Below are 13,304 nucleotides of genomic sequence, written 5' to 3'. Positions count from 1 at the left end.
AGTATCCATTGATTGGGCCAGCATAATCAATATGGACTCGTTCCCACGGCTTCGATGGAATGGGCCACGACTCCAGGTCCGTCTTGCGTGGTGACTTAGCAGCTTCAGCACAGGATCTACAGCAGCGGACGTAGTCTTCGACAACATCATCGATGTTGGGCCAGTACACGAAACTCCTCGCTAGGGATTTCATCCGCTCCATTCCTGGATTTGCATTATAAGTTATAATATGGTTACAGTAAAAGGTGGAGGGATATTTAATCCATTGCGTTTGTAGGTGACACTATCCTGGACTAGTTGGCGGGCGCCTAGGAATACCTCCGCGGGCGACCGATAGACCGTGGACTACAGTTTGGCCATCCCTGGTCTATAGCTATATATATCCCTAATGGGAACGCGCCCTTACTCATTTACATAATTCAGTTTAACATCTACTCTATCTAAATCTGAATCCACTCAAATCTATATAGTTCACTCAATTTTTTTTCTCACTTGAAAATGTTCAGCTCTTGAGTCTTCTTTTTCACTCTCAGATTTCTCACTTCTGATCTCGGGATAATTCTAGATCAACATGTCAAAAGGATCTATCTTCTTTGATCGATTCTCTTCACCGTCTTTCTCCTTCGATAACCACGGCCTTTCAAACAGATTTTGCTCCAGTTTTGCCATGTAGTTTGATAAACGAGGTCCCCACTCCTTGTCGTCGAACACATCAGGAAATCCTGTTACTGCTGAGTTATTAATGAAAGGGAATGTAGATGAAGAGAATCGATCAAAGAAGATAGACCCTTTTGACATGTTGATCTAGAATTAGTCTCAATAGGTCTCAATATTTCAGGTAAATGCTCGTTCCTTAAAATTATGGCAATGTGTTCGCTGTCCGGGGCCAACGATGCTTCAACAACGTTGATGACGAGAAACTATCACCTATCGTCTTCCGACGTAATTAACTATAACCGGATAAAAGCGACTTTTCGATTGATTGTATTTGGATGAGAATTTTTCAAGCCTCTATAGAATAACATGATGAGGAGCCACTGAATTAGGCAAAAATGTTCATTGGGTTGAAGAAACAAAAATATATCTCTTACGAACGAACGAACGTGATGAATTATAGAGGTTTTAAACTTTTCAGTTCATTCGCCTCTAAAAATCTCTTACATGTGCCGTTCGCGAAGCAGAATAATTCAATCGATTTCGCCACTATTCAAAAAAAAATTTCTCAAGCCGCATTTATCCGTTGCTAACTACCACAAGGGATAACATTCGTGTAGCAGAAGCGAATGACAAAGTGAACACGACAATAAAAGCAATCTAATTGGCCGTTTCAATCTATCGACAAATAATTCAGTTGGCTGTTACCAATGTTTCAACGTATCAATATTCGATTTTATTCCACGGTCCAGTAATGACTAATCCGAATAACCCTCTCACATGGCCGTCTTTTAAACGTAAAATGCGTAGCTTTTTTCGTAGCGTTCGAATATCGGAACTCCACTGACGAATGCACTGTGAATGTTGGCGTTGAAAGTTTGTAGAATCAACATTGTAAACAATTTCGTTAAAATTAATTTGGGAATGACGATCAATAAATCCCATGAATCACGAATCTAGTGCTCAAAATCTTTCAGAAGATGCGCTGCGTTTGTACACATTCTACGGTAAAACTTTTACCGTTTTGTTTAATGTGAAGCTTCGTGGTAATATGTATTACATTGCATTTAATCTGTTGTCATTCATGGCTATTTCTGTTCGAGATAAGCGTTTTAGAATTTTTTTATAGGATTTGCCCGTTACCTTTGCATGTGGATTCAACAAACAGGCCTGATTTTTGGTAGGCCGCTAGTAAACGAGGGCATGTGAAATTGTTTTTATTCACAAATTTCAACGATACATTTCAAAATACATTTTTGTATATGTTCAGAGAACTCAGATTTTAGTCTGTTGTCTGTGCGGAACAGATTGATATCCTTCAATTTAAACGAGAAAGCGCAACATCAATAAGTGCTGCCCATCAAGGTCTTGTGTTTCAATTTTGTTCATTACAAATCGTTTCCTAGAAAATTTCTCGTGAGTGATTATTTGGAGTCGCTGTTAGTTATTTTTATCGAAACATAATACAGTGTAGATTTAATGATTTCAGAACCATTATTTCTCACTATGTGCACATATCACAAATTTGCTAGATAACAGCACGACCTGCTGCAACCGTTATCGTGATTCGTATTGAGGCTTAGCAATTCATCCTTTTCCGTCAGAGAGGCAACGAGTTACCCTTCTTACAACACATTATGGGCATCACTTATAAGACGTTTCTATTTACGCAAAGCTTTTATCATTATCACTTGTCGGCAACAAACACGGCAGTAAGAAGCTCAGGTAGTATTCACAAGGGCAGTGCACACTTCCGAGACAGACACCGGCAATAAATATTTTCCCGGATGATACTGTCCATCAAGTTATATATATCCCCACAATATACAGAAAACTACAAAGTTTGAAATAATCAACACTTACGTTCACTTCGGTCACCATTGAAATGTCCTCTTCTGGTAGCTTGTTTGCTCCAACCCCCGCCGTGTCCAGTGCACTCAGAATCATCAGATAAAACACACAGAAATACGAGCAATTGACCATCATTCGGACAATGTTTCGTATCACAAATTTGTTCATAATACTTTTTCCTGACATTGTTGCTCAGGTGCTTACTAAACTAGTGCTGTTTATATAACTATACTGATCAATATATCACAATCTGGCAGACGCGTAAGCTTGCTAGCCCCTAGAACCACTTCCAGCTGGCGTCAGACAGAAGATCGATGCTCGCTAGTTGCACTATATTTTTAGCACCGTTTCATTGCGTAGTTTGTGGGGAGAATGCGTAAAACACAGGGCGGCGCGTAAAGCGTAAACTTTTCCAGCTATGTAGCTAATGTGAAATCGTCGTGGAATATGTGAAGCACTGGCCGAACAGAATGAGCACAAGCTAGAGTTGATTTCGATGACAGTAACGCAATGATTGACGCGACAAGAATGGATTCAATTGGCTAGGCAATGCAGAGAGCAAAACGCTTCTTGCGAATCACCACTCACACGTATCACGAAGGTCACAAAACATTGGTTGACGTTTCGGAAACGAAAGCAAGCAATCTGTCATTTGAGCATTTCTCGCGTAACTTTTGAAAAGGTCTTATGTAACATTAACGTCAACTACACTGAGAGAAATAATTAGTAAATACGACAAATTTTTTGGTATATGTTACCAATATTCTTTAGTCATTTTCTACTCTACTAATCATTTGTACATGCTACAAAAAGAATGGTAGGGACAAATGTCAAACAAACTACGATTTGTTGTCAGGGATAAGACAATATTTTAAATAATTGATCTTTGATTCAAAAGTTGTATTTGATTACATGTAATTCTACATATACATAATACATTTACCTCTATTCCAGTTGACGATCGGGTTTGAAATTAGCAAAATGATGCTTTTTGTTACCTGTTCGACTTCGATTAAGCAATCCGTTCGACTTCGAATTATTTCGAAATTTGTTTTCCAGCAGCGCAAGGATGCCAAATTTTCAGACATGTTCGCAATTTTACTGATTTTTTTTGCAAACTCTATCCTATCACTCTATCACCCTTATATTTCAATTGCAGACTGCAGGGATGTGAGATTACTTTTCTTTATGGCTTGGTTCGGCTTCTTCCGTTGACAACCTCAGACACTACTTTGCGATTCTCGCGGATACAAAGGTAGCAGGCAGATATTTATGCACATCAACATTTCAAATTTTCGTCGAAAACTTTTTAAAAAATCATCTGGCATCTCTGGAAGTGATGACATTTACTCTTGTAAGTTTTTAAAGGGCACTGTTTATATTTTGTGCGCTCTGTTTCATCTGTGTATAAAATGATCAATATGAGAACAATTCGGATCAGATTGTGAAATCCTATCAATCCAATCGCCGATCGTGAACCGGAATGAGGGTGATTATAATAATAACATATAACTTATCCTATATACAATATCAATCTTCTATATTAATCATTATGAATGATAATAACATAAAACATAACATCAATAATTCTCGTATTTAATAAGCAGTGTACAAGGGGAAAGTTATGAACGCAGCCTTTACTATACGCTTTTCAAAAAGACGGGGTAGCTGATTAGCAGGAAAACTTTCCTGATGAGCAGAGTGTCTGTAGCACTAGCACGTTTCGCTCGTATTTTGTGCTGTGAAGAAGTGTGAAGAAGAGAAATACGATAGAAAATATGCAAAAAAGGTATATTTACCTGAGATTTTTTTGGATTGTAAATTCAGCAGCTCGCTCCGTCCAGTTAGTCTGAAGTTGAACAAGAGAAATAAAAAAAATGTTAATGATCAGTGACAAATATTTAAATATTATCTTAGTTTTTAGGATAACGTAGATCACAAATGTCACTTATTATTCAACAACCCACAGCGCTACGGAAAAAACTAAATAAATTGGCGATCTAACGTAAAAATCTACACCTAGGCGGCGCTGCGGTGAAAGTGATGATGGTTTTAAATTTTGCCATGTGAGCTTATGGAAGGTTTGTAGTTCTTTCCATGAATTACAATAATCATAAAAGATTATTTGATTGCGATGAGTTTGTAAGAAATTTAATTGTGCGTAATTTTATATATAACATGTTATTTATTTACCTATTTCAGTAGTGAAAACTATAAAAATGTTGACAATGGTTGAATTAAAGAAGGAAATTCGAGAGCACAATCAAACACAAGTAGAAAAATGTACGATTCCTGCATGTGAGAACTACCTTGGATATACCGGAAGTAAAATATACGTGATTTGTTTTGAGTTTTAGGTTACCTTATCATCATTTTCTTAGTTCAAAAACAAAATCCAGATGTCTCACCGATCGTTTACGTTTTGCGTTAGATCGCCAATTGATGTACGATAGAATTTCAAAACATGCAGATCAAGGACGATGAAGTGTTGGAGAAAAATTCAATTTTTAGTGACAAACCTACTGTTATACCAGGGACAGACATACAGCTGTACTTGCGTTGTACGTGTACAGCGTTGTACAGGTACCATCGTACCATGACAGACATACTTTGGTTGTACATTGTACCGTATGTCAAACTGACAATCAGATATTTTTCCAATTTCCACCACATATTTCAATGAAAAAGGTTTTTATTTAGTGTCTAAACTATCAAACACAACAAAAAAGTTTCCAATCTGAGTTATTAACTTAAAAGAAAGTCAATGAAAAGAACGTTTATCAAGTGATTTTGCTTGTTCATGCTACCCACCACTAACCGTCTATGGCGCTGCGCACAGTACAACTGTAGCCATGTACAGCGGTAAAACAGGTCGGTACAGGTACAGCGATTGTACCGAGTTGCTTGCATGGTTCTAGCGCTGTACATGGTGACAGACATACAATTTTCGAAGTACAACGCAAGTACAGCTGTATGTCTGTCATAAATATTACCTTCAATCACAGGAAGCGATCTGGCGTAGTGGTAACATCCATACCTCTCACGCTGAAGATCACGAGTTCAATTCTCACTCCTGACATTCTTCCAAAAATGGAAGTAAAATGTGACGAACCAACCAAAAGTGTTGAAAGTCACTGAAATACAGATAAAAAAAAACCTTCAATCACTCAGCTTTGATGATTTTTGATAAGCAAGGACTACAACTAACGGTCCAATGGGAAGAATCTGGGACGAAGCCAGCTGTAAAAGACAAGAAAAAAGCTCAATTGTGTTGTTATGTATAGAATCAAACTGATGTTTCTCTTCTCGACTGAGGAGACTGATGTGATGATGTAATAAAAACGAATACTTACCTCTGACTTGTTTATGTTGAACTGCATATAACTTTCAATGCTAGTTGAAAAAGAAAAAAGGTTGATAGATTAATTATACCCGCATCGATTGAAACCGATATTTCTCCCCCGAGAAATATGAAAATAATTTCTCGGCCGTGAGTACTCACTTCCGAATAGCAAATTGGTTATGTGCACTGATGATGGACTGAACTGTTTTCTAAGGAAGAAGAAATATTGTTTCAAATATTATCACCAATACATTCTGAATTCAATAGAAACTGTTCCGTATTCAAGATTTTTTTCTGCCTGAGAGTGCTTCATATATTTTTACTAATATCATTGAACTTCTTCACTGAAAACCATATTATGAAAATATCTCACGTAAACTTTGAACGACCGAGCTATTTCCTATAATCTTATGACTTTTATAGTTAGGGGCTATGTATAGGCATTCATAGCCCAAAACTATAAAAATTAAACGATTCTATAATGGTTTAGTTTTCATGATATTACGCATATGGTTTTTTCATCAAATATAATTTTCTATAGATTTTGTTCTAACTCGAGAACAGTTAGTCTTAGAATAGTAATGTCTGTACAGTTTCTCATGCAGAATTACGTATAAAATCCTTTTTTATATTACATTTCTCGAAAAGTTACATTTTTTCAAAGTATTGGAATTTCGTCAATTTCTAAGAATTAATATTTACATTTGCGTAGAATGATCCACGCACCACTTTAATCAATTTACCCATTATCCTAATTTTTTTTTTCACGAATATTTCGCAGTTGTATAACATTAAATTTGATGGATCGAAGAACCTTTTAGAAGTTAAAATTTTTCGTATTTTAAGGGTTTTTTTTTAAATTTTGTCCCAAAAATACATGATATGCTTAAGATACAATTTCAACAAAATCAAAGCTCTCAAGAAATGTTCAATAATTCTTTCATAGTTGAGGTTTGAGCTTGATTTTGTCACGAGCATTTTGAAAGTCATTTAAACACTCAATGTAGAATGGTCGATAAGGATCTGAAAAATAATAAAATATATGAAGGAGGACCCCTGTCGGAAAGATCTAAAAATAATTAATTTTCGTGATTTTTTTTTCGGATGTTAGGAATAAAGGTCATGGGTATTTTGGTTATTGTTCAACGTATATTTTAAAATGTGTTTTCCATTTTCTGAGTGAAATATAATTTTATAAGGCTGTTGACAGCTGGATGCGTAGATGATGTCTGAAAATCGGTACCTTGCTGGTGGTATCGGTTTTGATGCAACTGAGTGTCGCAGAACGAATTCCAATGAATATTTTTAAACTTTAGGGCAATATCTAAAGAGTTACATAGAGGTTTTTGAAAATTCAATTTATTGCCAAATTTTTGTTAGAAATTAGTTTTTTCATGAAAAATTTCTGTTTAGAAGTTCATAAAAAATCGAAAAAATGAGATATCATAATACGGCTATGTATTTAGATAATTAATTTTTACATGCTGATAAATGAATCAGCGAAACCGGTCGAGTAGATCCTGAGATATCGATAACACCAGTTGAAAAAAAAATGGTTTCGAGAAAATCGCGTTTAAAAATTCGTACAACAGTACTACATCTCTTGAGGTGACTTCATACTTTTGGCTGTAACTTTCCAACGAAATCAATTATCGAAAAATTCTTTGAAGGCAACATTTTTGAGGGCATACGCTTCCCAAAAATGCAAAAAACAAAAATTAGTTTTTTTGATCTTCCAGACCGGGGTCTTCCCTGATTACGCTCTTAATACTCTCTGAAAGTCCTCCGAACTATGGCGGAAAAGGTTCCGTATTGCGCTACCGACTAAAGGTGAATCACATAGATGAATCGGCATTTGCTGTGATCGATCTCATTCAATATTGGACAAAAAACTGCACTCAACAACAATTTCATATGAATCAAATCATTAATTAACGTTCTTGTATCAAATATGAATTCTATGTAATATAAACACATTTTTCGCAAGTGTCGTGAACTGAAATTGTATTTGAAAATGATTTAAAATCCACTTATTCGATTGTCGTTTGCAATCATAATTAGTCAAGCTCAAGATCAATCTTTGAAATCGTGTAGTTTACATTCAACTTCACATTGCTGTCAGCTGTACATTGTGTGTTACCTTGACAAACCAGATAGTCTTTATACCTTCACTGTTAATGGAAAAACAAAAAAATATAGTATACTCACAAGTATTTCAAAATTAAACAAAATAAAACACGTGCTTTGTTATGCTACTCATTTCTCTATCATACAGAAACAATAGGCTACAGCAAAGCAGGTACAGCAGCGTACAGCTAGTAAAATTTACACGTGTACAAAGGGGTGGGGGTATGAAAATGTCCACGATTGTCCACGGAGGGGGAGGAGGAGTCCAAAATTGTGCTTTTTCTGTCCACGTAGTATGTGGACGGCTCCTAAAATGTTATTTTTCCTGAGATAAGCAATTGAATAACTGTAAAATGTCAAACAGTATCTAATCGTCCTAACCTGAGAGAGAGGAGCCAGCTGAATGACAGATAGTTTGTTTTCTTGTTATTCTTTTTACGCATTCTCATCAAGAAAGTTCCAATCTGACAATTTCAATCAAGCAAGTTGTTGTCATTCATTTATGAGAAAAGTGTTCAAACTTGACGTGAACCTTTGTTTGTGAGTACATTTGTGCGTTTTTATCTCCGATTTGATTTTTGACTTAGAACTGCGTCTAACAGGAATATATGGGGGGTAAAAAACTTTGAACTCTGATCATGTAGGAAATAATAAAAGATGTACCAGGTCAGCCCACATCATGGCTTCCAGCAGCTTCCATCGGCTTATTCAAACAAGTTTTTTTTTTTACTTTTGATAATTTCGATATAGTTGCCCTAAAGAATTATTTCGATGATTTCTAAAACAATATCCGAAATAATAAGCAAACTGATTTTTATGATTTGCTTGTCGGTGGAGATCTTGTGTGAATTTGTGGGTATTTTTGGTGATGGAGATGGTCAAAGGTCTAACGCGGGACACAAAAAACAAAACGTTATGTATATAAGTTATGTGAAAATAAACCATAGTTTAGCGAGTCTCATTTATTCGTGAAACACCTTTGAACTTACACCCCAGTATAGAAATGAAAGATGTAGTCCGACGTCAAAATTATTTTCACATAAAATGTCTTGCGAAGAAATGTCAAGTTGAAATTTTCTACATATTTCAATACTTCCCCTTGGATCACTGTGACTGGTTCGCGCTGACATAAGGGTGATCACAACAAATGCGAGCTGGCTCCTCTCTCTCAGGTCCTAACTATCCAGTTTTGATTGGCCCGATTTACGGTTTCCCCAACACAGCCATCAAAACCAAGGTATCTGGGGAAATAGGCTTTGCAAATACATGAAAGTAGGGGAACTTTTGTTCTCACCGAAATGTGTTCCCTAACACACCCATCAAAACCAAGTAGCCTTACATTACATGACGTTTTATTCCGGAGACGAATGAATCGTTAGATTGAAAGTCTCCGTAAACAAAGGAAAAGAAGAAGAAGACGTTTTATTCAAATTCTTTACTTACACAGCAAATATGTTAAATTCAATAGAATTCGGAAATTTTTCATTCAATCAATATAATGATCAATACAAACAAATGATTTCTAAGCCAACGATTTTTTTTCTATGTCTGTAATAAATCATATATGAGTATAGCAAAAGTCGTATTTGGTGCTTTGACAATTCATGAATATATTCATATTAGATCGCAATTCAATTTCAACATAATCGGTATTATAGCCTGTCAAAGTTGCATATTTATCCAAACAAATTCGGTAAGCATTTGCCATGTATGTATATGGCCTCCACTTTTGCATGCATATGCCAGTTAGGCGCGTTATATGCCAACCAAATTTTAGGGCATATGATGTTATATATACGTTTGTTATGCGATTTAATGTTTGCTAGGAAGTGCAGTTGTCATCCTTAGTGGAAAAAGTTTTGCTACTGGCAAGCGAAACCAAATCACATACAAAATTCCAGAACGACATTTACTTTCTTGGTGACTAAATTAAAGAAATAAACTCTATCTGTTAATCTCAACAACCTTGAAAAGAGTAGCACTGCTTCATTATGATCAAGATTAGCACAAATGCAATCCTTGTTGAAAGCAGTTTTGCGACTGTCTCGCGAGCCCAAATAAATTAATAACTTAATAAAACTTATTGAATAACTTGGTACTCCCCAAATAATATTTTGGTGCACAACCTCAACGCCTGTTTCACCATAGCGTCAGTTCAATGCATTGATGACAGAAAACAAACAATATTAACTGCTTGGAAAATGGCTGAATATTTGCCTCAGCAGAGATTCATTACTAATACCCTAGCGTAAATATTTCCCTCCTGCTATCTTCCCTCCTTGTTTATATACGACTGCATAATTTGCAACACAAAACAATCGGCAATAATAGCATAAAAAATAGACGATTGTTGCATCGTCCATCGGCCAATGCACACGGGAGCAGATACAAATGGGGTTTCAGCGTAGCGAAGATTAACTATTTTTACGTACGGGTTATGAAGCACGCACGTACGCACACAAATATCCATATATCGATGAGTTGAAGCAACTAAATATACATAAACTTATTTCCGTTCTGTGCTCTGCTCAACAGAAGCCCTGTCTGTTAATATTGCCAGTCTACATTAGCTTAGCTATCATCCTTTGTGGAAAGAGTTTTCCTACCGTCATGCGAAACCAAATCACTGACAAAATTCCAGAACATTTATTTTCTTGGTGAGCTGACGATAGCCTAGCTTGATGATTCCCCACACAATTGTGTAGCTCAGAACTTTAATGCAATTGCGTCAGTTTGATGCAATGGTTGCAATGCTAGAGACATCAGCGAGTGAGTAATTTGGTCGCGTCCACAGCTCAGTCCGAAACGAAGACATGTGATGACGCAGAACAAGGAAGAACAAGTGATTGTCATTGCTTTGAATACTGAAAGTTTGCCTTCCTTCCTTGCTTGAGACTTTAAACTTCTTCAGTTCATTCGTCTCTAACTTTCAAAAAGGCCCTTGGAAAACTTTACTTTATCCATCATATTACTCCTCTTCCCCCATTGCCTTGAGAAAGGCATTCAATTCCTCGCCGTCCAGCTCGCCCAGCAACGATGTTGTTCAGTCGATTTCCTCACGAAGAATAAAAGTTTGCCTCAGCGAGATCCACTGTTTATACTCTAGGCAAATATTCCCCTTTGTTCTTCTTTTCCTTTGTTCACTTTACATCTTACGATTTACCCTTCGTTGCTCGTCGATAAGTTGCTCGTTATTGACAGCTCTGTTCGGGAAAGCACACATATGGATCGAACGAATGTATGAGGAAATGGGAATGCTTCCAATTTTCATCAATTTAAACCATATACAGACTATGGGATTGTAATGTATAGCATATCAAACAAATCTTACGGAATTTCCGATTCGTTTGGTATATAAATCGCCAAAATCCGTTCGCGGCAAAAATAGTTATTAATGTTAACTTTATTTTATAAAAACGTGACCTGTTTTCTGAATTGGCACCCCTAATGAAAGACGTAGTTCTACGTCAAAACAGACTTGTCAATGAGCAGCTACTGACCCGGTGAACTCGCTTGACAATTGGTTTATTCGCCTTGTCCAGCCTGAGGGCATCCGTATACTAGCACATAGGATTTGACAGCGTCAAACATGTCCGGGTCGCAAATGCAATTTGCGACCACTGTCACTCGCGAGAACTGCCAAACTCTCAAGCTGGTGTAAAACAAGGCACTTAACATACTACCAGGTGGGTCAAAACGTGAAGTGGTTTTCTGCAGCCATTTAAAAATACACAAAAGTAAATTAAGACGATTGAGCACAATTTGTGGAATATACTGATACTTTATGAAATACTCATTGCTATATTCATTATATTCATTACGTTTTACGCTGCAAGCGTTTCATTTATTGTCTTTGCGTTGAAGGCACCATAATGATTTGCGCCATTTGGAAAACGAAATTAAGGACGAAATTAACACACTTCTAGAACAAAAAATAATGAATGAAAATTTACTTTTCTGTATTCAATATGTATTCTATGTAATTTCTATGTAAAATTTTTTTTTTCAAAAAACAATTCTTTTTTTAGTTAGCGAATGGGCGCACCTTGTTCCATAGATTTGCCTTGAGTTCGCCGAGTAATTTGATAGGTTTGGCAATGACAGCTAAATTTGTAGCACATCTTGACTCGCGGATCATATCCCCTTGCCCGGGGCTTGGCCTTGTCCGTTCACACAGTGTGAGCTGTTGGCGAGAAACTAGATATGACGGCACGGGTTTACCAGGGATGCCAGGCGATTTTTCAAAAGTCCATCAAATAGTCAGAAACAGCAATCAGGTCCGAATTTGTCAGATGATTGATCCGAAATCTATTTCTCTATTGGCAGTTTTCTTCTTAGGTTTTCAGTTGAATGTATCATTACACAATTTTATAGCGAAACAGAAGCTGATCGTGATTAAAAATACATACTTTGTGCTGAATTTCTTTGAACTGAAGGTACTATCCGAAAAAACAGAAAGAAAAAAGGGATTCGGGCCAGGAATTGGATGCAAAGAAAAGGAACAACAAATACAATATTGAAGGAACTCTGCGATGAGGATCCCCGAGATTACAAAGCAGTGTTGAGAATAACACCTGAACAGGTGGAAAAACTATTGGGTTTAATTGCTCCACAAATACAACGCCAAGATACACTCATGAGGGATGCTGTACCTGCAAGAGTGAAATTAGAAATGACATTGATGTGCCTTTTTTCTGGAATATCGTTCAGATTGTTATTGATATTTTTTTAGAATCTCGAAAGCATCCATAGCTAAGATAATTCCGGAGGTATGTGATGCTATAAATGGCAGTCTGAAAGATTTTTTTAAATTTTATTTATTTCGCCTTGCCAGCAGCTTCGTATACCAATTTGTGAAATGAAAATGATAGTAGATTTGCAGTTGGAATAAATATTCATCAAAAATTAAAATAATGAATGAAAATGTACTTTTTTAAATCGAGTAAGTATTCTGTTTCTTAGAACAATACTTTTTTTTGCAAGTTATGAGTGAATTTTGAATGAAAATTGTGCCTGATAATGATTCTATATTAGAGATTCTCAAGAAAACTATCTCAAAAAGAAAGCGTGCCCCGCCAGCGTGCAAAACGAAATAACAACGATTTCATTTAGAAACTATGAGGGTTTTATTTGTTTTTCCAATAATTCTCAAGTCTTTAAATATCTTCGCATATTTTCAAATATCTTAAAAATAGAGACATTTCTTTATATTTGGCATCCATGATTCGAACGCTAAATTCTGTTTTTGACGTTTTGAGGGATGCGAGTGCAAGTAAATTCAAAACACTTTGAAGTAGCTCGCACGCCGGATTACACATGACACTAACTG

At 36.3% G+C, this 13,304-nt stretch overlaps 1 protein-coding gene across 1 annotated transcript in view; it reads right to left on the bottom strand.

Moving 5' to 3' along the window:
* Window positions 1-3,125, bottom strand: part of LOC129769061 (transmembrane protein 165) — a 37,518-nt gene extending 34,393 nt beyond the window's left edge. The window contains exon 1 of the mRNA XM_055771072.1: window positions 2,518-3,125. Within this exon, the coding sequence (XP_055627047.1) occupies window positions 2,518-2,691 (174 nt within the window). The 5' untranslated portion in view covers window positions 2,692-3,125. The remainder of the gene's footprint in view (window positions 1-2,517) is intronic.
* Window positions 3,126-13,304: the final 10,179 nt, after the last annotated feature.

This window comes from Toxorhynchites rutilus, chromosome 2, assembly GCF_029784135.1.
Source record: "Toxorhynchites rutilus septentrionalis strain SRP chromosome 2, ASM2978413v1, whole genome shotgun sequence".
Lineage (NCBI taxonomy): Eukaryota > Metazoa > Arthropoda > Insecta > Diptera > Culicidae > Toxorhynchites > Toxorhynchites rutilus.
This window is presented reverse-complemented; position numbering and strand designations above follow the sequence as displayed.